Consider the following 24,438-nt stretch of genomic DNA (forward strand, 5'->3'; position numbering starts at 1 on the left):
TTTGCCAGAATCGTCTTCTTCCTTGTTCTCTGAAGTTTGCCAATAGCATCCTTGAACCTTTTGAGTGTTTATTGGATTCTGATCCAGGGGATTGACAGTGAGAGAGCAAGGGAGCAAGGCAGGCCTGATCATTGGATATCCAGAACAAAATCTAACGCCACACAAAGGAGTCAGATCTGATAGGCACAGGGCAAGGCCCTGTCCTCAGAGCAAAAGCTCTGACCGGTTACAAAAATAACCATCCAAAAGCTTCTTTGGTGTTCAGAGATTTATTGTTTTCTTTCAATTCTGCGCAGAAGAGGGAACTCTCCTCTGTTAGCAACAGGGAGGAGGTTCAAAGGGGCTGTTGCTTGCGTAACATAATTTATACCCTCTTACAAACATCCCTCCTTGTCTTCTGACCATTGGTTTGCGTCAAGAAGACATACAGACCTGGTCATCTCATCCCACCTTTTACCACACCTTGCCCATTCCCATATTTGGTGAAACTTAAGTCAAAAACACCTTGCGTAAAAGGTTTCTGTAACAACTACTGGTTTCTATTTTGCCTTTATCTGTATTTGTGAGCTTCTGCTAATTCCTTATCTCCTTGGTGGGGCCCTGTTTTCCCAAACCACCTGAAGAACTCAGTGTCAGGCTGCCCCGTGAGTTTCGTTTCTTCCAACTAAAGTAAGCTTCTGAAGTGCTCGGTGCCCAGTGAATCGCTCTCATATAACTTGTAAGATTAAATACAATGGCTTAAAACATCATAAACTATATGTCCATATCAGATTTTTTTTAAAAGTACCACAGCAATTAAGGCTGCAGTCCTACACATTCTTGGGTGGGGGGGGGGGGAGCTCTGTGGGATTTAATAGAACTTACTTCTGAGTAAAAAGCACAAGATTGGGCTGTTCATCTCGATGGTTCTAATTGTTGCAATTATATATTTTTCTTGTGTGTATGCGTTTCTCTTTTAGTTCCTGGCTATGGATTTTGCCAAAGACTCCCTTTCTAAAGCCATCACGGCATTTGGTCTTGATCTTTACAATGAGATGAACAGAGGTGATACCTCCCAAAACATCTTCTTCTCTCCTATGAGTATCTCATGTGCCTTGAGCATGGTTTTCATGGGCGCTAAGGGAAGCAGTAAGACACAGATGGGACAGGTAAGTGCCCAAGAATGGTACGTTCACTGGTAGTAGCCTTCTCCATCAAAAAGCTGTGATACATCAAAAAGCTGTGATATCAAAAAGGATATCGAAGAGATAGAAAAAGTGCAGAGAAGGGCAACGAGGATGATTGAAGGATTGGAGCACCTTCCTTATGAGGAGAGGCTGCAGCGTTTGGGACTCTTTAGTTTGGAGAGGAGACGTCTGAGGGGGGATATGATTGAAGCCTATAAAATTATGCATGGGGTAGAAAATGTTGACAAAGAGAAATTTTTCTCTCTTTCTCACAATACTAGAACCAGGGGCATTCATTACTTGAAAATGCTGGGGAAGAATTGGGACTAATAAAAGGAAACACTTCTTCACGCAACGTGTGATTGGTGTTTGGAATATGCTGCCACAGGAGGTGGTGATGGCCACTAACCTGGATAGCTTTAAAAAGGGCTTGGACAGATTTATGGAGGAGAAGTCGATCTATGGCTACCAATCTTGATCTGCCTTGATCTCAGATTGCAAATGCCTTAGCAGACCAGGTGCTCAGGAGCAGCAGCAGCAGCAGAAGGCCATTGCTTTCACTTCCTGCATGTGAGCTCCCAAAGGCACCTGGTGGGCCACTGCGAGTAGCAGAATGCTGGACTAGATGGACTCTGGTCTGATCCAGCAGGCTAGTTCTTATGTTCTTATACATAAGGGTTTCCTTCCTTCTGGAAAAGTTTCGCATTGCTTATAGTTACTCTCTGGTGCAGGTGCTCCACCTTGATAGAACCACGGAAGGCAGGAGATCAGCCGCTTCTGAGAAAAGACTGCCCACAGTTGCATCAAGACACCAAAGGGAGGTTGACTCTCACTGTCCAGTGGTATGTCCAAAATTGGGTCATTGGGATTTGTTTCTCATTCCATTTGCTGGGTACTGTTGGGTCAGAATTCCTAATCTTTCCCCCCTGCCAGTGCTCTTGTGCCTTAACATATGTGTGTTATACCCAATCAAGTCACTGGAGCAGCAGTGGTGCAGGAGGTTCAGAGCTCATGTATCTAATCTGGAGGAACCGGGTTTGATTCCCAGCTCTGCCACACGCCAGCTGGGTGACCTTGGGCTAGTCACAGCTTCTCGGAGCTCTCTCAGCCCCACCCACCTCACAGGGTGTTTGTTGTGAGGGGGGGAAGGGCAAGGAGATTGTCAGCCCCTTTGAGTCTCCTGCAGGAGAGAAAGGGGGGATATAAATCCAAACTCTTCAAACTCTTCTTCTTCTTATGGCACTGGCTGTCTTATGAATTAACAATTTCCAAAAGGTCCCGTCATTAACAGCCTTGCACAGGTTTTGCAAACAGAATGCTTGCTTTACTGAGTCAATTAATCTTATGTTGGGTCTTCCTCTTTCTCTTATGGATGAAAATGAGTATCCATTCAGTGGGGGTGAGGCAACAGGCAACAGGCAACTGGAAGGCAGTTAGAATGATGCTGGGGGAAAACTCAGGATGGACCAGAGGTGGGATCCAGCAGGTTCTCACCAGTTCCCGAGAGTGGGTTACTAATTATTTGTGTGTGCCGAGAGGGGGCTGCTAATTGGGTCTGCTTTTCCGTTAGAAATTCCATTAGGTCCAAAAATCATCAAGTCCTGTTGTTTCCTATGTGGCTGGTTAGCGAAGGTAGAAAACGGGATGATTCTCCCTGTTGGGCTGTTTTAAAAACATGTTTTAGAAATATGGTAAAGTTCCTTGTTTCAGGAAAGTATCCTTCTTTTGATTTCTAGAGACAAAATTAAGTATTTGAAAGTATTAAGTATTTGACAGGCAGTCAATGAGAGGAGAAGTAGTTCTGTTGGCAGTAGACGATAGGACTTGCTATAATGAGTTTAAATTATGGACAGAAAGATACCAGCTGGAAATTAGGAACTTTTTTCACAGTAAGAGTTTTTTACAGTAACAGAGACATTATTAATGCCCCGCCCCGGAGTGCCCGGCCACACCCCCGTCATGCCCCGCCCAGCCCCATTGGCGCTACGCCACTGTTTGAATCCCACCACCATGGGAACCTGTTACTAAAATTTTTGGATCCCACCACTGGGATGGACCTATGTCAGGCTGGCCTTTCCTCTTTGGAAAAGCAAACCCTTCTCTTCTCTATTTCAGAGCAAGCACAAGCTGGTTGCCCCTTGAGGTCTGGGTTGGAATTTTTTGCCCCCTGGCACAATTGGCAGCAGGCTGGGTAGGTGTTGGTGGCAGTGTGGGAAAAGGTGGCTTCGCTCAGGAGAGAATCCTGAGGCATCCATTTGGTCGATGAAGGATTAATGCTTGGACCAGAAGCCTGGGCCTTGGGGCCTTCAGGGACTGGGACAGGATCAGTGTTGTTTCCACAGAAAATACCAAAGGGTTGGCCATGCAGTATTCTCAGTGTTGGGAACAACCCTGGCATTCCAGAGCTATAGTAGATGTCAGCTGTAGGACTCCTCATTGCAAAATTGTTGTCCATGAAGGGCGTCTTCGTGCTTGGTTTGCGGGGCTTAAAACATCTTAAGCAGCAGTGGCGTAGGAGGTTAAGAGCTCGTGTATCTAATCTGGAGGAACCGGGTTTGATTCCCTGCTCTGCTGCCTGAGCTGTGGAGGCTTATCTGGGGAATTCAGATTAGCCTGTGCACTCCCACACACGCCAGCTGGGTGACCTTAGGCTAGTCACAGCTTCTCGGAGCTCTCTCAGCCCCACCGACCTCACAGGGTGTTTGTTGTGAGGGGGGGAAGGGCAAGGAGATTGTAAGCCCCTTTGAGTCTCCTACAGGAGAGAAAGGGGGATATAAATCCAAACTCCTCCTTCTCCTCCTCCTCCTCCTCCTCCTCCTCTTCTCCTTCTCCTTCTCCTTCTCCTTCTCCTTCTCCTTCTCCTTCTCCTTCTCCTTCTCCTTCTTCCTCCTGTAAGTAGGGCCAAATTGTTGGTTACAAATATCTATGGTCATTGATGTGGAGTGAGCTAAACCTTGTAATGTACTATGTGGTCAGGCATTTGAATATCCAAGGAAATGTTCATGCATTTAAAAACCCTTTTCTTTCATATTGCGATTAGGAAGGAGGAATCAATGTATACTTCAAGAACCTCCTTTCTCAACTGAATAACCTTGGAAATGGTTACCTGCTGAACCTGGCAAACAGCTTGTTTGCACAAACAGGATATGAATTTTTGCAGGTAAGTGCTCTCTCGTTCTCTGGACTTAACTGTTATATTGACGTAGGGTCCCCAGACCCCAACTAGAGGTGAGGATTGCCTACTTTGGGACTCCTTTTTTGGTGCTGTTCAGCCAGTCAGCTGTGGGGGGGTGGGGGGAGGGAAGACTGAGCAGCAACAAACTGAAATCTAGGCCTCTGTTGCTGCCATTGTGCCAATGTTACTTCTGGCTCTCATCAAAAATATCATCGCCTCACCAGTGACATGTGGACGCTTTAGTAATTGGGCAGAAACTCTATGGTAAAAGTGGCTTCTACCATAGAGTCCCCATGTCACTGGCAATATGACGATGTCCTTCATAGTGTACCAAAAGTGACATTGACGCATCTCTGGTGACAGAGGTTTAGGCTTCTGTTTGCTGCTGATAAGATTCCCCCACCCACACACCCCACTGGTTGCCAGGGAGCACCTGGCCCCTGGAAACAGGAAGCTTTCTACCTCTAGCAGTTGATTCCCTCCCCCCCATTTTGAGTCTAAGAATCTGAGACCTGATTCCGCACTGGCAGAGTCGACTCAGTTTAGTACTAGCTTCAACCCAGCAACTCCCCACTACCACTGAGTTCGTCCTTGTTCTGTACTCAGTTTTGTCCCCTCAGAACTGGAATATCCAGGATTGCAGTTATGAACTACTACTTTTTCCCTGTAACTGAGTTGAACTTCGGTTGTTAGAAAGTCAATGGGGAGTCGTCAGTGAGGCTGACTCTCTGTTTCTAGCCAATCAAATCCTGGTTTTGTGAGCATGTGCGAGAGCGATTCGCGCCTCTTTTGCCCGCCATTTTGAAGCTTCACTGTTGCTTTCACGCGAAAATGCCTTTCAGCTTTCAATCAACTGCGTGGAAGCGGAAATGCCGCTGCAGTAGCTGCACGTGGCCCTGCGTAGCTGTGACATATAGCAAAGGCGATAAAAAAAAAGCGACCTGCAGCTCCGCGTTTCCCCCGCCATAAAGCGGGGGAGCCAATGGGAAGCGTTCACTGGGTCGACGGAATTATCGCGATAGCTTCACGTGAAGCTCGTGAGCTGCATTAGCTGTGACATACAAAGAGACGTAAAAAAAAAGGACACACGCTCACGTTTCCCCATAAAGAAGGGGAGCCAATGGGAAGCGGCATTTCCAGCAGAACCACGGCACCACAGACGCATCCGCCCTCTTGTCAGCAGTTATTGTCAAGGCAGTTATTGTCACAACACAGTGGCTGTGGGGAGTGACTGGAGTCGATTCTTATGTATACGAGGAACTGGAGTCGAACTCTGGCTGCTAAAATCGCCAGTGGGGAATCACCCCTAGAGAGCCAACAGCACTGCTGCTTGCCCACTTTCATCGGCAAACAATACAGGTAAAGCAAATATTACATTTCAGACCCTCATGTTTGTTTAAACCTACATGGCAAAATCACCTAGGTCAGGGGATCGAAGCCTTTACTCACCCAAAGAGGCCATTTTGGACCCGTTTTCCACGGCCCTGAAGATCTACTGAGCCAGAGAGGCGGCTCTGCACAGACCCACCTCTGTTTCGGCCCCTCCATTCACCTTTCCTTCCAGCCTGGGGAGGGTGGAAGGAGGTGCGGGCAGAAGGTCCCCTCTCTGCCCGACTAGAGCCAGGCAGCACATACCTGCTCTGTGGGGCAGAGGGGGGATGGCAGCCACAGCAGCAGCACTGGGCAGGGAAACCCTGGGGCAGAAGGGGGATGGCGTCTGCGGGGATGGCAGAGGGGGGGTGGCAACTGCTCTGGAGGGACATGCCCACACTACCCTCTGACCTCCTGGGGTCAGAGGGCACCATAGGCATGTCCCTCCAGCCCTCCAGAGCAGCTCTGGAAGGAGAGGTGAGTGGAGGGGTTGCGAAAAGCAGTGCTCTCATGCATGAAGCCGCCTCCGGTTCGGCCCTCCCCTAACTCACCTTTCAGCTTCCAGCGTTATCTGGAGGGAGCTGGAAGATTTCACCGCCGCGCTTACTTTCCGACACTCCGGAGACGCGAGAGGCTTGGCCGCAGTATAAGGCTGAAAGAGCCACATGCAGCTCCGGAGCCGCGGGTTGCAGAACCCTGACCTAGGCATTTGAAATAACATATTTTAAATATGCAGATGACACCCTGCTCTACTCCTCCTTTTCAACTGAGCCAGATAAGACATCAAAGATCCTAAATCTGGAGATAGTGTTGGAATGAATGATGTCCAACCAAACTGAAACTCAATCCAGACAAAACTCAGGAGCTACTAGTTGATAATAAGACCAAGCAGAGTTTGCAGATTTGGCCTTAATGGATTTGGTCTGTGGTGCGCAAGCTAGATATGTGTTCTGTGTGAATGAGCCCAGCGGTTTCACTACTGGAACAAGAGTCACAAGCATGAACTCCCTCCCTCCCCTAAACTTCATCCTCCTCGGGGGTCTGCCCTTAATTTCTAGGAATTTCTCACTCACCCGACCTTCTGGCCAATGTCACATCAACCCAGATTTTAGGTCTATCCGAACCAACAGGCAGCCAACAATTGACAATGGTGATAAGGTGGGGCAATTTGGTTCCACAGTGGTCAACTCAAGCATTATTTAGCCTTATTTAGCATGTAGTGCCATCCTGCACAAACAATTACTAAGAAAACATGTAGAGTTAAGTCACAAAGGTTGCTCTGGCATGGTAAAAGGTTCCCTTTCTGCAGGAAGGATTGACTGAATAGTCATCTTCGGTCGTTTCCCCACTTACCTGCTGCTGCGCGCTACTCTCCCCAAGTGGCGCGGGATCCCCCGGCACTCCCCACTACAGGGGCAGCGACAGCACAGCCACCCCGACGCTGCTGCCGTCGCGCCCACTCAGCGCACGTCATTCCTGGCGCTCCTCAAAATGGCACCTTTTGATGATGTCATGGGGAAGCCCGGGAGCGCGCCAGAAATGGCAGCAACCTTTGGTCGAGGTAAGTGGGGAAACGACCTTCTTCAGCAAGACTGACTACAGCGAAGCCCAAATAGAGTTATTGGTATATATAATTAATTGCCTAGAAATTCGTCATCTTGGAAACACACCAATATCCTTTTCATTCATTCATGATTTTATTTTACTTTTCTGCTCTACAGAAATACCTTAGTGATGTGAAGGAGATCTACGGAGCGGCACTACAAACTGTTGATTTCTATAATTCCACAGAGGAAGCTAGGCAGACAATTAATGCTGTGATTGACAAACAGACACGAGGTACGAACTCACCCCAAACCACAGCAGCTTCTATTCCAAGCTTAACAACTGATCGTGTATGTATAGAGGGAGGAACAGATGAACTGTGTTTACAACTCATTTCTTTTGAATCCCTTGTTCAGTCTGGCGCTGTGCTGAAATTATGCTTGCAAACATTTTCTTTTTAAATAAATACTTTGCAATGTTGGATGCTAGTTACAGTTCTCTGAACCACATAGGCCTCCACTGTCTTGGACATGGTATTTTAAATAGAGGACGCCAGGGGGAAGGCTGGTAGTTGGCAAGCAGATCTTCCTCCAGGAGTGCACCAGGCCACGTGGTACCCAGGAGTGGGGAAGCAGGGGACACAGAGGCTAGGCCTCACATTGGAAAGAAAGCTGGCGGGGGCGGGGGGGGGGGGAAGGCTGACCCTTTCCAGTGGAAAATTCTGTCAAAGATCAGGTGGTGGCAGCAGTTACCTTAGAGAGTAAGAAAACCCTTCCAGGAGAAGTTGGCAACCCCTGGGAGAGGTCTGGGTGGAACAGAGCCTGCAAGTCAAACCAAGCCTATTCTACCCAAAATGGGGTGTCATCAGAGGTGGGATCCAACCAGTTCTCACCACTTCTCTAGAAGTGGTTACTAATTTTTTCTGAGTGCTGAGAAGGGGTTACTAAAGCAACCTCCCTACCCAATAGGGACGGGAGGTGCGTGTGTGCGGCGGCGCCACTGTTTGAATACCACCACCATCGGAACTTGTCATTAAAATTTTTGGATCCCACCACTGGGTGTCCTCCCCATTGGTCTATTCCAGCCGAATGGGCCTTCAAGAAGGTAACATTTCCCTGAATCAGTTTTAAGATATGTAAGCCATGTAGGCAGTGTCATTTTCATTTCTGTTGCAGAGATACGACAGAATGTTGGTTTTTAAAAGGCTAAACTAAAACTGAAAGAATTTGAAAAGGCTACACTAAAAGAATATAGAAAAAATAATTCAAATTGTTATTTTTTAAAAGTGTTCCACAGTAATTCCATTTTCTTTTTCTCGAAGGGAAGATCAAGGAACTTTTTGCTCCGGGTGTTATTGAACCACAAGCTGTCTTGGTGTTGGCCAACGCCATCTATTTTAAAGCTACTTGGCAACACCAGTTCGATCCAGAGCTTACGACAGAAAGAGAATTTAGGCTGAATGAGGTACCGCACCATAACCATACATAATTGTTTTTGGAACATGGGATCTTTATAGGTGGCTTTAGTACATTACAAAATAGCCTGACTTGATATTATCAGTTTCTGGATTAGAGAAGTAATTGGTAATATACAGTGGTGGGATCCAAAAATTTTAGTAACAGGTTCCCATGGTGGTGGGATTCAAACAATGGCGTAGTGCCAATGGGGCCCGGGCGAGGGGCCGCGATTGTGAGGGGTGTGGCCGGAGCATTCGAGTGGCCGAGGCATTAATAATGTCTCTGTTACTATAAAAAACTCTTACTGTAAAAAAAAAGTTCCTAATTTCCAGCTGGTATCTTTCTGTCCATAATTTAAACTCATTATGTAAAGGATCCTATTGTCTACTGCCAACAGAAACAACTACTTCTCACTCTAATTGACTGCCTGTCCAACGAAATGCTTAATACTTTCAAATACTTAATTTTGTTTCTAGAAATCCAAAGAAGGATTACTTTCCTTAAACAAGGAACTTTTACCATATTTCTAAAAACATGTTTTTTTAAAACAGCCCAACAGGGAGAATTATCCACGTTTTCTACCCTCGCTAACCAGCCACATAGGAAACAACAAGGGACTTTATGATTTTTTGGACCTAATGGAAGATTTCTAGCAGGAAGAAGCGAAGACCCAATTAGTAACCCCCCTCGGCACACACAAATAATTAGTAACCCACTCTCGGGAACTGGTGAGAACCTGCTGGATCCCACCTCTGAGTAATATGCAAAAGTTATGCACGCTTTGAGGTATATGTAAAATTAATGTTCAGTTAGTAGCCTGACTTGAGAGGCTGACCAAGATAAGAGATTGACAGAGGTTAAATTGGTTTCAAAAAAGGGCATACTACAATAGATCATTGTATGGTTTTAAATATGGTCATCTCTAAATACACCAAGAGAGGTAAAGGATTAACCTCTATACTTGCCTTTTATCGATCCTAAAAGGGCTTTTGTTGATTCAGTTGGCAAGAGAGCTCCTCTGTAGCAAAAAACTGGGAGAGCACTGGAAATCGATCCCAAACTTTTAAGCGCTTATAAAAGCCCTGCATACCAACAACACTTGTCAAGAGTGAAATGCCAGCCTCTTGGCCTATTGACCCCTAAAATTAAGAGTAACCAAAGGAGTCCAGAGCAAGGTTGCGTTAATGGCCCCTTCCTGTTCAATCTGTTTTTTTAAAATGACCTTGCCCCTTCTTTGAGAGAACAATTGACTCACACTGTCCCTTGTTAGGGAACATGCCACTGCACCAATTCTGCTTTAGCATGCTGATGATCGCTTTCTTACTATCTACGCTCCAAAGGGATTTGGCCTATCTAGCCTCCTACATGAAATGCAGTGAATATTGCAATAACAACCTGCTGTCAATTAACCCTCTCAAATCTAAAGATCATGGTCTTTTCAAGAATGCAACCTTCAAAGATTTCCTAACCTGGCACTTAGATAATGACACTTATTGAACAGGTTAAGATTCTTCAAATATCTAAGGAATCAATTTCCATCCCACAAATCCTAGTTAGGGTCAAACATAGGGAAACTGTTGTCCAAAGAGCTGTCAAATCACCTCTGCTGCCTTTTGAAAGGTTTTTTCTTTACTAAAAGGTGGCGAGATTTATTCACGGCTGCTCTAAGGGGTATTTAATGCCAAGGTTGTCCCAACCAACTTCTCATATGGGGTTTCCCTATGGATCGAGAAGCCTGGCATATATCCTTGGAGAGGCGAGATACAATCTAGAAATTTTTATATAAGCTTTTGGGGGTCCCCATTTAGCGTTACCCTACACGTAGCCACTCTGCCTGAGGGGCAGGGATTACACCTCTTGGAAACAAAAAAAGCATGGTGGGCCACCTTTAGAATTTTGGATTAGGTTATGTTTCCTTAACAACCCTAACAGTCTCATTTATTGCACCCTCCCACGAACTTCCAATCTTCTACCTGGTGGGCTCATATCAAAATCAAAGATTTCCTCCCTGGAGTCTTTCCTGGGACCAGCTCATATGCTTTCTCCTAGCCCGAGGATACAGCGTTGTATCGAATGTACGGCTATTAACGACTGTCGTCAGGAACACCAATATCTAGATTAGTGAAACGGAAGCAAGGAGCTTGTTCTCTCCTCCATTTTAACATCATGCCGGGGAAATGCAAGACAGCTGCATATTTAAACATCTTGTCTGACCCTAAGCTGCAAGAGGAGTGGCTATTGACCAGAAGGCGGAGAATAACACATTTCCACTAACCTTTCCCCAGAGAGATTCAGAGGTACCTTCTAGCAAAGCGTGCCTGTGAATACTGGCAATACTGTCAGCTTCTCTGAGAAGTCATTGGAGCACATTTTATTAGATTTGTCCAAAGGAATTTAATGATTTTTTTAGACCAAACCTGTTTTCTAGAAGGATCCCTCACTGGTTCCCATCCAAACCTTTTTTTTTTTTTTTTTTTGTTTTTTTTTTTTTTTTTTTAATCTTAAATTGAACTATCTTCTGGACTGCAAGAGAATCCCAAGCAATTGGACATAGTGGCCAAATTCTTTGCTTTCACTATTACTGAGAAATAATTTCCTGGTCTCCTCTTTAAAGCTCCTGATGTATTGCATTTTTTGGAAGTAGAATTACCTGTTCTAGCTATCTTAATAAAACTGTATTTGGAGTTACTTAGCAAGCTCTGCTATATGTTTTAATGCCCTAATAAAGGTCTTTGAACTTGAACTTGAACTTGACAGAGGTGGTTTTGCCATTGCTTCCTTTGCATAGCAACCCAGGTATTCCTTGGTGGTCTCCCATCTAAATTCTAATCAAGACTGACCCTGCTTAGCTTCCAAGATATGACGAGATTGGGCTAGCTTGGGCCATCCAGGTCAGAGCAAATCAGTAGGTTCTAAAATGGCTGGACTTAGGCTCTGCCTTTGTGAGTAGAAACGTCTACTATATTTGCGACTTACTGTGGTCCTTGCTTCACTTCTGTCAGAGATGGAAAGCAAGACACCTGGTAAAGACACCTGGGGAGCTGAAGTATAAATTCCATCAGGACCCGTCTGAGTTCTACAGCAGATCACGAAGGGTCAACCCAAAGACTGCTGTCATATTGCCATCTCTCTGGAGTGGGAAATTCCTGGAGAAACAGGAAACAGGTCTGAAAGAGATCTTTATTGGGAAACCTTTATTGACTGTGGCCCTTTCCCCACTTACCTTAAGCAAACGTAGCTATGCCTACTCTCCTCAAGTGGCGCCAAGGGTCTGACACTCCCACTACAGAAGGCGGCTGACAAGCAGCCGCCCTGGCAGCTGCAGCTCTAGCACCCACTCCAGCGTGCAGCATCCCTGGCTGACTCCTCGAAGCGGTAGCTGATGGGGGGCAGCCGGTAGGCGCCAGAAGATGGCCGCGCACTGAGAGTGAATGCGCAGCAAAGGAACGGCTCGCAAAGGTGATGAAGTGGGGAAAGCGGCCTTTAAGAGATTCCCTTACGTTGTGCAATGGGAAGCCCTGTGTACCCCTGTGGCACAAAGTGGTGAGCTGCAGTACTGCAGTCCAAGCTCTGCTCACAACCAGAGTTTGATCCTGAGGGAAGTCAGTTCCAGGAAGCCGGCTCAAGGGTGGCCCAGCCTTCCATCCTTCTGAGGTTGGTTAAATGAAAACCCAGTTTGCTGGGGGTAAAGGGTAGATGACTGGGGAAGACAATGGTAAACCACCCCATAAACATAGAGTGTTTTCCCACTTACCTTCTGCTGCGCGCTACTGTAGCCAGTAATGGCGGGGGGTCCCCGGCACTCCCTACTACAGGAGGCTGACCGATACGCGCAGCCGCCTTAGCGCTACGCTGTAATGCCCCCCTCAGCGTGCCTCATTCCTGAAGCGCTCTTCAAAAGCGGCACCTTTTGACGTAAACCCCGCACAGAAGCGCGGGGTAGGTGGGAAGCCAGGAAGTAGCGCCAAGAAATGATGCGCACTGAGAGTAGCGTGCAGCAAGAGTGGTTGATGGTAAGTGGGGAAACGACCAATAGTAACATCTATATGGTGAATCCCGTGATCCTAAGCAGTAAAGGGCAAAATATATCCTGAGGAAAATGTCGCTGGTTTTCTACTGGAATAGAAAGGATGACTCTGGTTAGTGTTTGCTTCATATCTAAGGATGAACTGCTTCACTACATTACTAAGTTTAATGAACTCCTCGCTACCAGGCGGGGTTACAGTGGGGAAGCTTTCCAGTATGCCAGAATGAGAGTAGCTGGCGTGGCATGGGGGGGGCTTCATGAGTAGAGTGGGGGAAACGTTTTCATGAGAATCTGCCTAGTAAACATTATTGATGTGACCTAATCCTATGAGTCAGTAATGATTCAGTGCTTGCCCAGGGGGACAACCTTTACCTTTTCTGGCTGTATAAAGTATTGTCTATAGCCACAGATTCTACCCAATTCTCAGATGGCTTTCTTCTGCCTACCGTATTGCATTCATGTTGTGTTTATTCTGGAACAGTCCTGCACTGGCTTCTGAACCTGGCTCTTAAGTTTCCTTTCTCTGCGTATATCTCATTTTTCAAAATAATGCCCCCTCTTATGTGCCATCTAGAGATTTACTTTCCAAATCTAAAAAAGAGAGTCTTGTGGCATGTTCAATGGCTGTATGTATTTTATTATTATTATTATTATTATTATTATTATTATTATTATTATTATTATTATTATTATTATTATTATTATTATTATTATTATTATTATTGATACAAAAACAGTTATATACAGCAAACAAGATCAATATGCTGGATTTTGTATTACATCACACGTCAGACACTTCCCAAGCATCTAGGACTGTGTTGTTGTTGTTGTTGTTGTTGTTGTTGTTGTTATTATTATTATATTGATTGATTGATTGATTGATTGATTAAATTTAATAGACCGCCCTACCCCTGAAGGGCTCAGAGAACTCCTGCTTACATCTAGCAACACTTATAGTTTAGACAGGAGATTATTAAAGGAGGATGAAAGAGAACCAGTAGACCCAGAACTGTCACCTGTTCCCTTTTTCAACGAGCCATTGTGGGTTGCCAACCTCCAGGAGGTGGCTGGAAATCTCCCACTATTACAACTGGTCTCCAGGCAACAAAGATCAGTTCACCAGGAGAAAACGGAAGGTGGAATGTTTGGTATTAAACCCCACTTAAGTCCCTTTCCAAACCCCGCCCCCCTCAGGCTGTACCCCCCAAATTTCCAAGTATTTCCCAACCTGGAGCTGGCAACCCTATAGCCATTCTTATTAGTTTGGGTCAGAAATGACCATGGGAATGAATTGGTGCACACCTTAATTGCAACCCCCCAAACCCTTAAATTGAGTGTTTTATAAGGACTGGAGATTTAAAGGAATTCCTAGAGAGGCATGAAGGAAGTGATATCACTGCCTAAGCTCCACCCTCCACAGCACTCAGTGGAGCCGAATTGGCTCTGCTTCCTGTTATATCTGCTTCCTGGAGCAGAATTGGCTCTGCTACTGTTATATCAGCTAGTGATATGCACAATACTACCTAACAGTGGTTCAGAATCCATGCCTTTCGTTATAAAAGGAATGAATTTTGCTTGCATGTGAAATCATAGCACAAGTGCATGTAAATGTACTCATTGTATTTCTTTCTGCCTTGTCTTTGGAAACAGAACGAGAGCAAATCTGTGCCCATGATGCATCAGAAAGGCAAGTTTAAGTTGGGTGATGCGGCAGGAGCCAATGCACAGATTCTTTGCCTCCCATATTTGGGTGAAGTCTTGTCTATGATCATCCTACTCCCAAATGACATCAGTGGTCTGCAGCAGGTAACAGTGGTCCGTTGGGAAATAAACCGCGGAAGCGTAACTTTCTTTATTAAGAGCGACCAAATGTCACAATGCAACATGTGAGCTTTCGGGGGACAGGCTGTTCTTGCTACAGTTGGATGTTTTTTTTTAAAGTTTTTTTAAAGATGAAAACACGTTTCTGGCACAGGAAGGGGATTCAATCCGACCCACAGTTTGTTACAGTCTTAAGATAGCAGGAACTATGATAGGGTAGACTTGCACCTTATAAAAAGTATTTATTTAGAAGATTTCTATGCTGCTTCACCAGAGTCCTGCTCGAAGTGGATTATAGTTAACATAGGCCCCTTCCGCACACGCAAAATAATGCATTTTCAAACCACTTTCACAACTGTTTGCAAGTGGATTTTGCTATTCCGCACAGCTCCAAAAGAGCACTGAGAAGCAGTTTGAAAGTGCATTATTCGTGCATGTCTTGAGAATAGTATAGTACAAGTTAACCAATAAAACCAAAGGATTCTTAAAACAAGCCCGGGGTATAAAACTAACGACATAAGGCTTTCATCTTCACTCAGGCCTTTGGCGTTTGACCTCCTTGATACCCTCTCTGGTCTGGGGTGGGGGAGGGTGTGAGGCTGGGTAATATCCTGGAAGTTTGTTTTATGGTATTTTTTTATAATTGTTTTATTTGATGTTGTTTTTATTGTAGTTTTCAATTTTGTAAGCCTCCCTGAGACCTCCAAATAGGGCATTGGCTCCCATTTAAGGAAACAGGATTTGAACTCTTCATCATGGCCTTTTCTACATGGCACACACATTTTCCACACATTTCCCAGGGGTCAAAGCTTGTGTCTTGGAAACGTTTTCCGCAAAATCATTCCACACACCTCCATTCCCCTGTATCGTTTCTCCTGGAGGCTCTTCAGTTGCATTTATTCCACAAGCGACTGTTGAAAATGTATCATTCCTAATGGCGGTGAGATATCATCCATGATGCAGAAGAAGAAACCTCTCTCTCCTTTCCCCCTTTTGTGCAGGATCTCTAGCGTTACTGAGCAGTTACATTTTGAAGTGGCAATTCAAAGATATCTCAGCCCCCATTTCTACTATTGACAAGTACCCAAGGAACAGCTTTCAATGTATGGTTTACCACCCCACCCCACCCCAAATGCGCTACAGGGGGGGACATAGATAAGGAGCCAGGTGTTTGAATGGATGTAGACAAAACAGATCAGGGGAAAAATCACCATTAAAATGCTCAGGAAAATGATTGGAAAATGTTTTCAAAACCAAACAGGCAGAAATGAAAAAAATATATGAAATGATGAATTTGGCAGCAAGATGCATTGTGAACCACTTGTGGGAATAAGACCCATATGCAGGACAGAATGCTGTGCACAATTACAGACACTAGAGGGAGCTGCTGTTTCATTTTTTTCCCTGCTGTTTTTGACACTTTTGGTGTGGTTCAATTAAATTAAGGATTCATATCTGATGAAAATCAATGAGACCTTAAACCAATACCAGCAGGAAGGTCAGTTCCTGTTCCATACTGCAGAGGTAATTCTGTGTTAATGAGATGATGGGGACACATGGTTTATTGATCAAATGTGACGTGTATATGTGCTCATGTTCACTGAGACTCTCTATTAGTCTAAGGTCTCTTGTTTACTGTGACCCTTTCCGCACAAATCTCGTAAAATGTTTGTAAAATGTTTGTAAAACATTTTCAACACCCCTTTTGTTTGCACTCACTCCCTTGAAATGATTCCTGGCGCACACGCGCGCGCGCGCACACACACACACACACACACACACACACACACACACACACACACCCCGCTTTTTTTTTAGTCCACTGTTGAGTCAGTGCTTCACAGTCTCAAGCTGCATTCTGTGCTCCATGACGCATACTTTCGATGCTTACAGATTGAAGACTGGCTCCTCAAAAGCCAAAAGAACAGAGAAATGCTACTAATAAACAGGGAAGGGGGAACTGAGTGAGCTCAGAAAATGGCACTGGAGAAGTCCAGGGAAGCAGAGAACCATGGGAAATGTAGTCAATAAATCACGCAACAACTGAAGAAGTTTTCAAAACGTTTCAGTCAGAGACTCGTTTTTAAAGGGGATTCATTTAAAATATTTTGAGGCTGGAAATAAAACAATTTGGAGTAAAAACAATGGGGAACTCCATGAAGGAAATGTTTTATTTCCTGCCTCAATTGTGCAGAAAAACCCTGTTAAATACAGCTCTTCTTTAAGTCCCTTTCTGCACAGCAAATTCTCAGTGGGTTGCATCTGGGATAAACTAGCCTGGCATAGCCCCGAGCTGTTCGCATGGTTGGCTGTCCTGTGGACAGCCAGCGCATCAGCCGGAGTGCGCACCTTCACACGGAGATGCTTAAAAAAACTTTAAAGAAACTTACCTCCCTCTGAAGCGCAGCTACGCAGGCAAGCACACGGGCTCCCCCAGAGCCTTGCTGGAGTCAGCAGATGGGAGCCAGGAAAGGGGGAAAGCGCAGCCGCATAGCCAACCGCCCTACATGGCGACAGGCAATGACTGCTCAGCGGTTGGATCGTCACGAGGTGTGTTAAAACAAAAGAACCACAGAAATCATGATTCTTTAATAACCTGGGTTGGGAGGAAAAACGCAGAATGGATCTGCGTTAGGAGCAGGATCCATGCAAAGTTCCTCCCAATCCGTTTTTTTAACTGGTGTTATCCCGGTTTAATTAGCCTGTGCGGAAAGGGCCTAAAAGATGCATGCTTCTAGTCCTTATTAGAAACAGTCTCAAAACATGGAGAATGTCTCTGCAGCTCTAGGAGCCCTTTTACAATAGCCATTTGGTGTTATGGATCCAGTAGCCATTGCCAACCTCCAAGTGGTGTTGCCAACCTCCAAGTGGGGCTTGGAGACTCCCCTGAATTATAACTTATCTCTAGATTACAAAAGTCAGTTCCCTTGGAGGAAATGGCAACTTCAAACGGTGACCTCTATGGCATTATACTCCACTATGTTCCCCCCCCTTCTCCAAATCCTGGCCTCCCTAGGACTCCACCCCCCAAATCTGGGGTGGCAAGAAAATATACTAATAACTAGATGCATTATTGCACTTTTAACTTAAAAAAATGTACTTCAGGGTTCTCCGATGGTGCCTGTGGGTGCCATGGTGCACGGTGACCCCCTTCCTGGCACCTGCCAAGTGTTTTTTGAATGTGGGCAAGGCCTTTTCACAAGCATGGCTTCTAATAGGCCACTGGAAATTTAATTGGCTGTGCAAACATTCAATAACAAGTGCATAAGGATTTTAGAACATAAGAACAAGCCAGCTGGATCAGACCAGAGTCCATCTAGTCCAGCTCTCTGCTACTCACAGTGGCCCATCAGGTGTGCCTTTTGGAGACTCACATGCAGGAGAGGTGAGAAAGCAATGGCCTTATAGCGGCTGTTGCTCCCTGAAGCACCTGGTCTGCTAAGGACATTTGCACAATCTCGAAGATCAAAAGAGGATCCAAGATTTGGTACAGCCATAAATTGATGACTTCTCCTCCATAAAATCTGTCCAAGCCCCTTTTAAAGCTCTCAAGGTTAAGTGGCCCATCACCACCTCCTGTGGCAGCATATTCCAAACACCGATCTACGTTGTTGGCGTGAAGAAGTGTTCGCACCTTTTTGATGAGAATCCTAATTCCTCCCCAGCATTTTTCAATGGATGCCCCCTGGTTTCTGAGCGGTACGTGAGAAAGAGAAAATTCTCTCTGTCAGCATTTTCTACCCCATGCATAATTTTATAGACTTCCAATCCCATATCCCCCCCCTCCAGCCCGTCTCCTCTCAAGAGCTAAAAAAAAAAAAGAGTCCCAAACGCTGCAGCCTCTCCTCTGAGGCTGAGCACCAGAAAGAACTGAAGGGTAACATTCGTATTTACATGACAAATGAAGTGGTACAGAAATTACATTGGATAGCTATGGGAAACCACAGACATTGCAAAGATCCACAAGACACTGGTTTATTTGAAAGATGATACATTTCTTTTGAGTTTGCCTGATGTGATCTATTCTCCCACTGATTGTGAACCCTGTCTGACCATTCAGCTTGAACAGGCCATGAACACTGAGAATTTTGCCCTCTGGACCGCCTCGGAAAACGTGGAGGAGAATCACGTGGAGATGTATATACCCCGGTTCAAGCTCGAAGAGGCCTTCGACCTCAACTTGGCTTTGCAAAGTCTGGGGATGGTTGATGTGTTCAGTGAAGCCAAAGCCAACCTTTCGGGGATGTCTCCCTCCAGCCAACTCTACTTGTCCAAGGTGATCCACAAAGCTTACGTGGACGTGAATGAAGTGGGCACTGAAGCAGCTGCTGCCACAGGCGCTGTAGTTTCCAGCAGATCTTTAGTCCATTATATGAACCATTTGTGGCCGATCACCCATTTCTCTTCTGTATCCAGCACAACCCAACCAGCACTACCCTTTTCCTTGGCAAATTCTGCAGTCCTTAAAGGTGAAAACAGAGTCACTACCTCAACCTTCTTTTTAAAATGTGTCGGATCAAATGAGATGTGCGGATTATCTGTCTTTCTTCTTGCAACGTGAACCCCTTTGTGTAATTTCTATATTCTTCCTTCCTTTTAAATATTCACTTCCAACCTGATCTTCTCAGACTCAAAGCAGCAGAGGGGAGTGGTTAAGAGCAGTGGACTGTAGTCTGCAGAACTGGGTTCGGTTTCCCACCTGAGTGGTGGACTCTTATCTGGCGAATTGGATTTAGTTCCCCGCTTCTACACACCCTATTGGGTGACTTTGGGCTAGTCACCGTTCTTTCAGATCTCTCAGCCCCACCTACCTCACAGGATGTCTGTTGTGGGGAGAGGAAGGGAAGGAGTTTGTAAGCCACCTTAAGTCTCCTTACAATTGATAAAAGCAGGGTCTGAATCCAAACTTTTCTTCTAATGAAGCAGTAGAAGTTGCAAGGAGACAAAACATCCCAAATGGCGCTTGTGCTGTTTTGGAGAGTTTTAAATATAGCATGGTTAGGTGGAGAATGGTTGTGATATTACTGGCACTGGACAGTTGGTTTCTTTAGTATTTGATCCACACAAGTGAACTTATTCAACTTGTTGAAGCAAGAATTGCTGTTTAAATGTGTGTTTGTCAACTGAGTATTTGTATAGTTTCTGCAACATAAATGCTTGCTGTGTTGATATCTGGATGTTTCAGTGATAATTATGAAGCCCTGTAATAAGTAGCAGGGTCTAGACCAGTGGTGGCGAACCTATGGCACTCCAGATGTTCATGGACTACAATTCCCATCAGCCCTTGTCAGCATGGCCAATTGGCCGTGATGGCAGGGGCTGATAATTAGAATCCATGAAGCCCCTCTGGAATTTCGTCCGCCACCACCTGTCTAGAAAGAGAGACTCCTCCTGGGGATGAATGGGGGATATCAACATGCATCAGTCCATGCATCAGAACTAAACAGAGTTCCTTGTTGGACTGAGGCATGCTTTGTTGACTGAATTTTGAAAGCCGTCGGGTGAGATTGAAAGGTGAGATTGAATTTTGAAAGCCGCCTGGTTTGATTCCAGCATCCCTGTTTTGATTTCATTTCCTCTTTGTGAAGCATGAACATGAGCCATACGTCAGTTTCTTTCTCTTCACATTGAATTTTTTCTATTAAAACGAACACGTTTTCCTACACATTTTCCAACATTGTTTTTGCATCACTTGCATGCAAAATGGCATACAACGGATACATGGCGTGTACGTGGAAATGGTGTCCAAATGTCACACAAGGAACAAGGAATCATCAAGAGGGAGGAGGTGAATCCAATCTAATGAGGATGTGCAACGATCATGTATGACATTCAAATGCAAACAGCCGTGGGGTCAATCCCTAATATACGAACAAAAAGAGTGCAACATAGCAGTCATCACAAGAGGGAGTGCTGGCCACACACAGAGAGATTTTTGTTAGGGCTGCTTCATATTTAGGGAACATTCATTTTGTGTCAGGTTTCTCCTGTTCTGTGAAGATTAATATTGGGATAAATAATGATTTAATGTTCATGGGTGTAATGGAGGATAGGAGGGTAGATAAAAGATATAACTATATGTATAAAATAATGATCAAAGCAGCACATGCAACAATAGCTTTAGGCTGGAAAGAAAAGAAAAAATGGGCAATCCAGAAATGGTTGGAATATATCTGGGAACAAGTGACGCTGGACATTTTCGAAATAATAACAAAGAACAAACTGTGGCAAGATAAACAGAGCGAAATCTCGACAATATGGACCGTATCACCGAGGACTTTGAGATAGAAAGAAGCTGGAGTCTTGAGAAATGGGAGAAAGAGAGATTACAAAGAATGAACTTACTGCTGTTTGTTTGATCAAACTATGAAAAAATATAGGGGGGAGGAAAAAAAGGGGAAAATGTATTGTTTGAAAACGAAGGAAGAAAAGCCTTAATATAAAATGTCATATTCAAATGATACAATAAAAATTATTTTAAAAAAAGGTTTCTCCTGTTCTAGTCTGACACAATTTGCTCTGCATATGTTGGAAGGGCTCATTCAGGAGGTCATATATTTGCCTTGGAGATTATTATTATTATTATTATTATTATTATTATTATTATTATTATTATTATGATTATTATTATTATTATTATTATTATTATTATTATTATTATTATTATTATTATTATTATTCAATTTATTATTATTATTATTTATTATTATTCAATTATTGGGCTTATAAACCGCCCTCCCAGAAGGGCTCAAGTGATGAACAATATAGTAGAGAGCACTGTTAATAGCTTAGAAGTTAAAATTCAGTAAATATAAAATTAAATACAGCTCTAATAAAATAAGTCCAACCCATTAAAATACAGTACAATAGTATAGCATTAAAACAAGATGGCACCAACTTCCGTTCTCCCAAACTTCAAAGGGGACAGGCGGTAGATCCACTTGATGTTATAAGATCATAAGAGATAGTGGTTCAGGTGGTACAAAACCACTCATTGCATTTTATTTCAGTACTTGAGGCATTTCTCCCAAGCAAGTTCTGATCTGGCAAGCCAATTGCCTTAAGTGAAAAATGTTGGAAGCTATAGAGCACAGTGAGGCCCGTGTAATCAATCAATCAAAATTTATTACCGTCATCGACCAGTATATTTTGAATATACTAAAACAAATATACTTCAATACAGCAATGCCATTTGTGTGATCTATTTGTATACAAAAGATATAGGCTAAACTTACAGTTCTAAAAATAAGCTTAGTCTGTAGTAGTTTCACACAGAATAAAATCATATTTGTGCCCCAGATTTAAAAACCAAACACTTTCCTTGGGAATTATGTTAAAACTAGCGTGCCCGGCCACATGTTGCTGTGGCTTCAGTCTTTAGTGAAGAGTGGAAAGAAAGCAGAGCGGTTCGAATATGTGTCATTCGAACAATGCTTGCAAGGGAGGAGGGCAAGGGGAGATTTCGGCTCCCTCTCCCTTTCTCCGTTCCCTTGCATGGCACCCCACCCTCCCTCCCTAACGTTCCCCTTCACTCTGTTATTGCAGGGTGGGTGGCCCATGTCCAGATGGTGGGCCCTGTTCGCTTTCATTCTGTTCCCTTGCGAAGCTGAAGTGTGTTGCCGTTGGCGTCTATCAGATGAGCTGTTGTGGAGACCATACCATGGTTTCCAGCACAATGTCAGAGTGTATTGAAAGCAGGTACACAATACCCTATCACAGTTCAGCAAAGCACACCCTAAAGAGAAGTGTGTATGAAAGGTTATCCGTTTCTACTTGGCTTTCGGTTCCCTATGTGTGTGTGTGTGTGTGGAGAACTGGGTGGAGCGTAGCTTCTGTATCATAGTGGTTACCTTGGTCCAGTGTGGTACATGAGCTACGTAAGTAGCTTAAAACATGCTGGGAGGCATGAGCTACATTGTGTTCAAATTTCAAGAAGCGTTTGGTCCAGCAAAACCCGGACCCTCCCTCACCTTCCCCTTCCTCCCACTAGGGTGGAGTGGAGCCATGTCCAGATCACTAGAATTGGGTGGAGCCCATCCCTTTCACCTCAAGATAGCTTAGCGGTTTTTTCAAAGAGAGCATGGTTGTTTCCCTTGTATCAGAGGGTGTTGCTTTGTGAGCCCCGGCAGATGGCTCTGTTGCAGAACAGGAGACTGTGAGTTCTAACTGTCACAGGTGTATTGGCATGTGTACACAATAATTACAGCACAGTTGTGACATGTACATGCCTGGCAACAGGAGGGTTATTGGAAACAGTATGGAAACCTGAGCATACCTTGTGAGATTGTGGCGTGTGAAAATTTCCAGAAACAATTGGTCCAGTAGTTTGGGAGATTACCTGTCAGCAGAAAACGCACTGATAGATTTTTATATAGAGAGAAGATGCTAGTCAGATTAAAATTCAGAACCTCGGTCCTTTTCTGGCATCAAAAACTTTCCCCAGATTTTCTAAGTTTACAAATCTGCATGCAAAACCAAGTGACTATATGAGTCATTTGGCAATTCTTGTCCCACAGAAGATAATCAAGTCTAGTTTTATGTGATCTTCAGGGAAACCAGTCCAATAACAGCCCAATAGTTTCTTCTTGAATTTTATTATAAAATACACAATTAAAAAAACCACTTGTTTGGTTGTTTTGATTTATCTTTGTGGCAAAAGTAAAGGTAAAGTTTCCCCTTCTGTCGTATCCGACCCTGGGGTACCACTGCAAGCAGTGATTTTATAGGCAAGCCGCTTTGTGGGGTAGTTTGCCATTGCTTTCCCTGGCTATTCTTTACCCTAGCTAGTGGGCCATATTAGGTACTCATTACCAACAAAGAAATGGATGGATGGCTGAGTTGAAGCCATGAGCCAGCTGCCAGGATATCCTGACCCACCAGGGAGGCTCACATCTTTGTGGACATCGCGCTGTAACCTCTGCTCATAGGGAATTTTCTTAAATTTCTCTTCCAATACTGTAATACTCCATTGCTACAGAAACCTTGATATGAGGAAATGAAGGAAATGTTCCCTCGAGTTCCAGAAATGAAGGAAATGTTCTCTCAAGTACCAGTTCACACCCATTCCCACTCGGCAAAGGGGACTTCTCATTGCTCATAGAATGGGGACCCTTTTCATATCCCTCTGCAATTTGGGATGAATTATCTTTCAGGTGTGGAATGCAATCCCTGAAAATTTCACTCCCATTGAACTCGTGTAAAGGAAAGTATATCCAAAGGGTGATTACTACTGCACAGAGGATTATCGGCTGCCCTCTCCCCTCCTTGGAAGAACTCTATAATTCCCAAAGCCTAAAAAAAAGCCCAAAATGATATTCACTGAGAGACCCGTCTCATCCAGCGCACACTTCTTTTGCGAACTGTTACCATCTGGCAGACTGATACAGGTCTATAAAAATTAGGACAAAGGAGGCTTAGGAGACAGCTTCTACTCTAGAGAGCTGTGGTGATGCTGAACTCAAGGGCTTCATGTTGATGATGTGTTTGGGGCTGTGTAGTGATAAGGTGGAGGAAGGGGAGAAGTGAGGATGGGAGTATGAATCTGGAATTATTATTGCATCGAGGAATGCTGCTGTAAATTTTCGTTGTGCGTGCAATGACAATAAATGCTTATGCTTTAAAAAATGCTTATGCAAACGAATTCCTGTTGAAACAGTGATCTGATTTCTTAGCACAGCTAGTTTTACTTCTGAAATTAAAGAATCCAACTGAGATTTTCAAAATGACACGCAATAGTGCTCTGAGTCTGACCCCGTGTACTCCTGTCTGAATGCATAAAAACAACTCGCAATAAAGTCCGCACTCCAAGATTCTGTCACAATAGAAGACTGACACGCAACCCTTGCCAAGTGGCCATTAGTTCTCTAAACTATGGAT

General features: G+C 44.4%; 1 protein-coding gene across 1 annotated transcript; it reads left to right on the top strand.

The window, feature by feature from the left end:
• The first annotated feature begins 968 nt into the window (after window positions 1-968).
• On the top strand, window positions 969-19,122 carry LOC125439378 (leukocyte elastase inhibitor-like). Its single transcript, XM_048508473.1, is given in 8 exon segments — window positions 969-1,148; window positions 1,898-2,008; window positions 4,207-4,326; window positions 7,434-7,551; window positions 8,579-8,721; window positions 14,392-14,547; window positions 18,623-18,931; window positions 18,934-19,122. Coding segments are annotated over 8 exon segments (1,233 nt in total). The 3' UTR covers window positions 19,030-19,122.
• The last annotated feature ends 5,316 nt before the right edge of the window (window positions 19,123-24,438 follow it).

This window comes from Sphaerodactylus townsendi, linkage group LG09, assembly GCF_021028975.2.
Source record: "Sphaerodactylus townsendi isolate TG3544 linkage group LG09, MPM_Stown_v2.3, whole genome shotgun sequence".
NCBI lineage: Eukaryota > Metazoa > Chordata > Lepidosauria > Squamata > Sphaerodactylidae > Sphaerodactylus > Sphaerodactylus townsendi.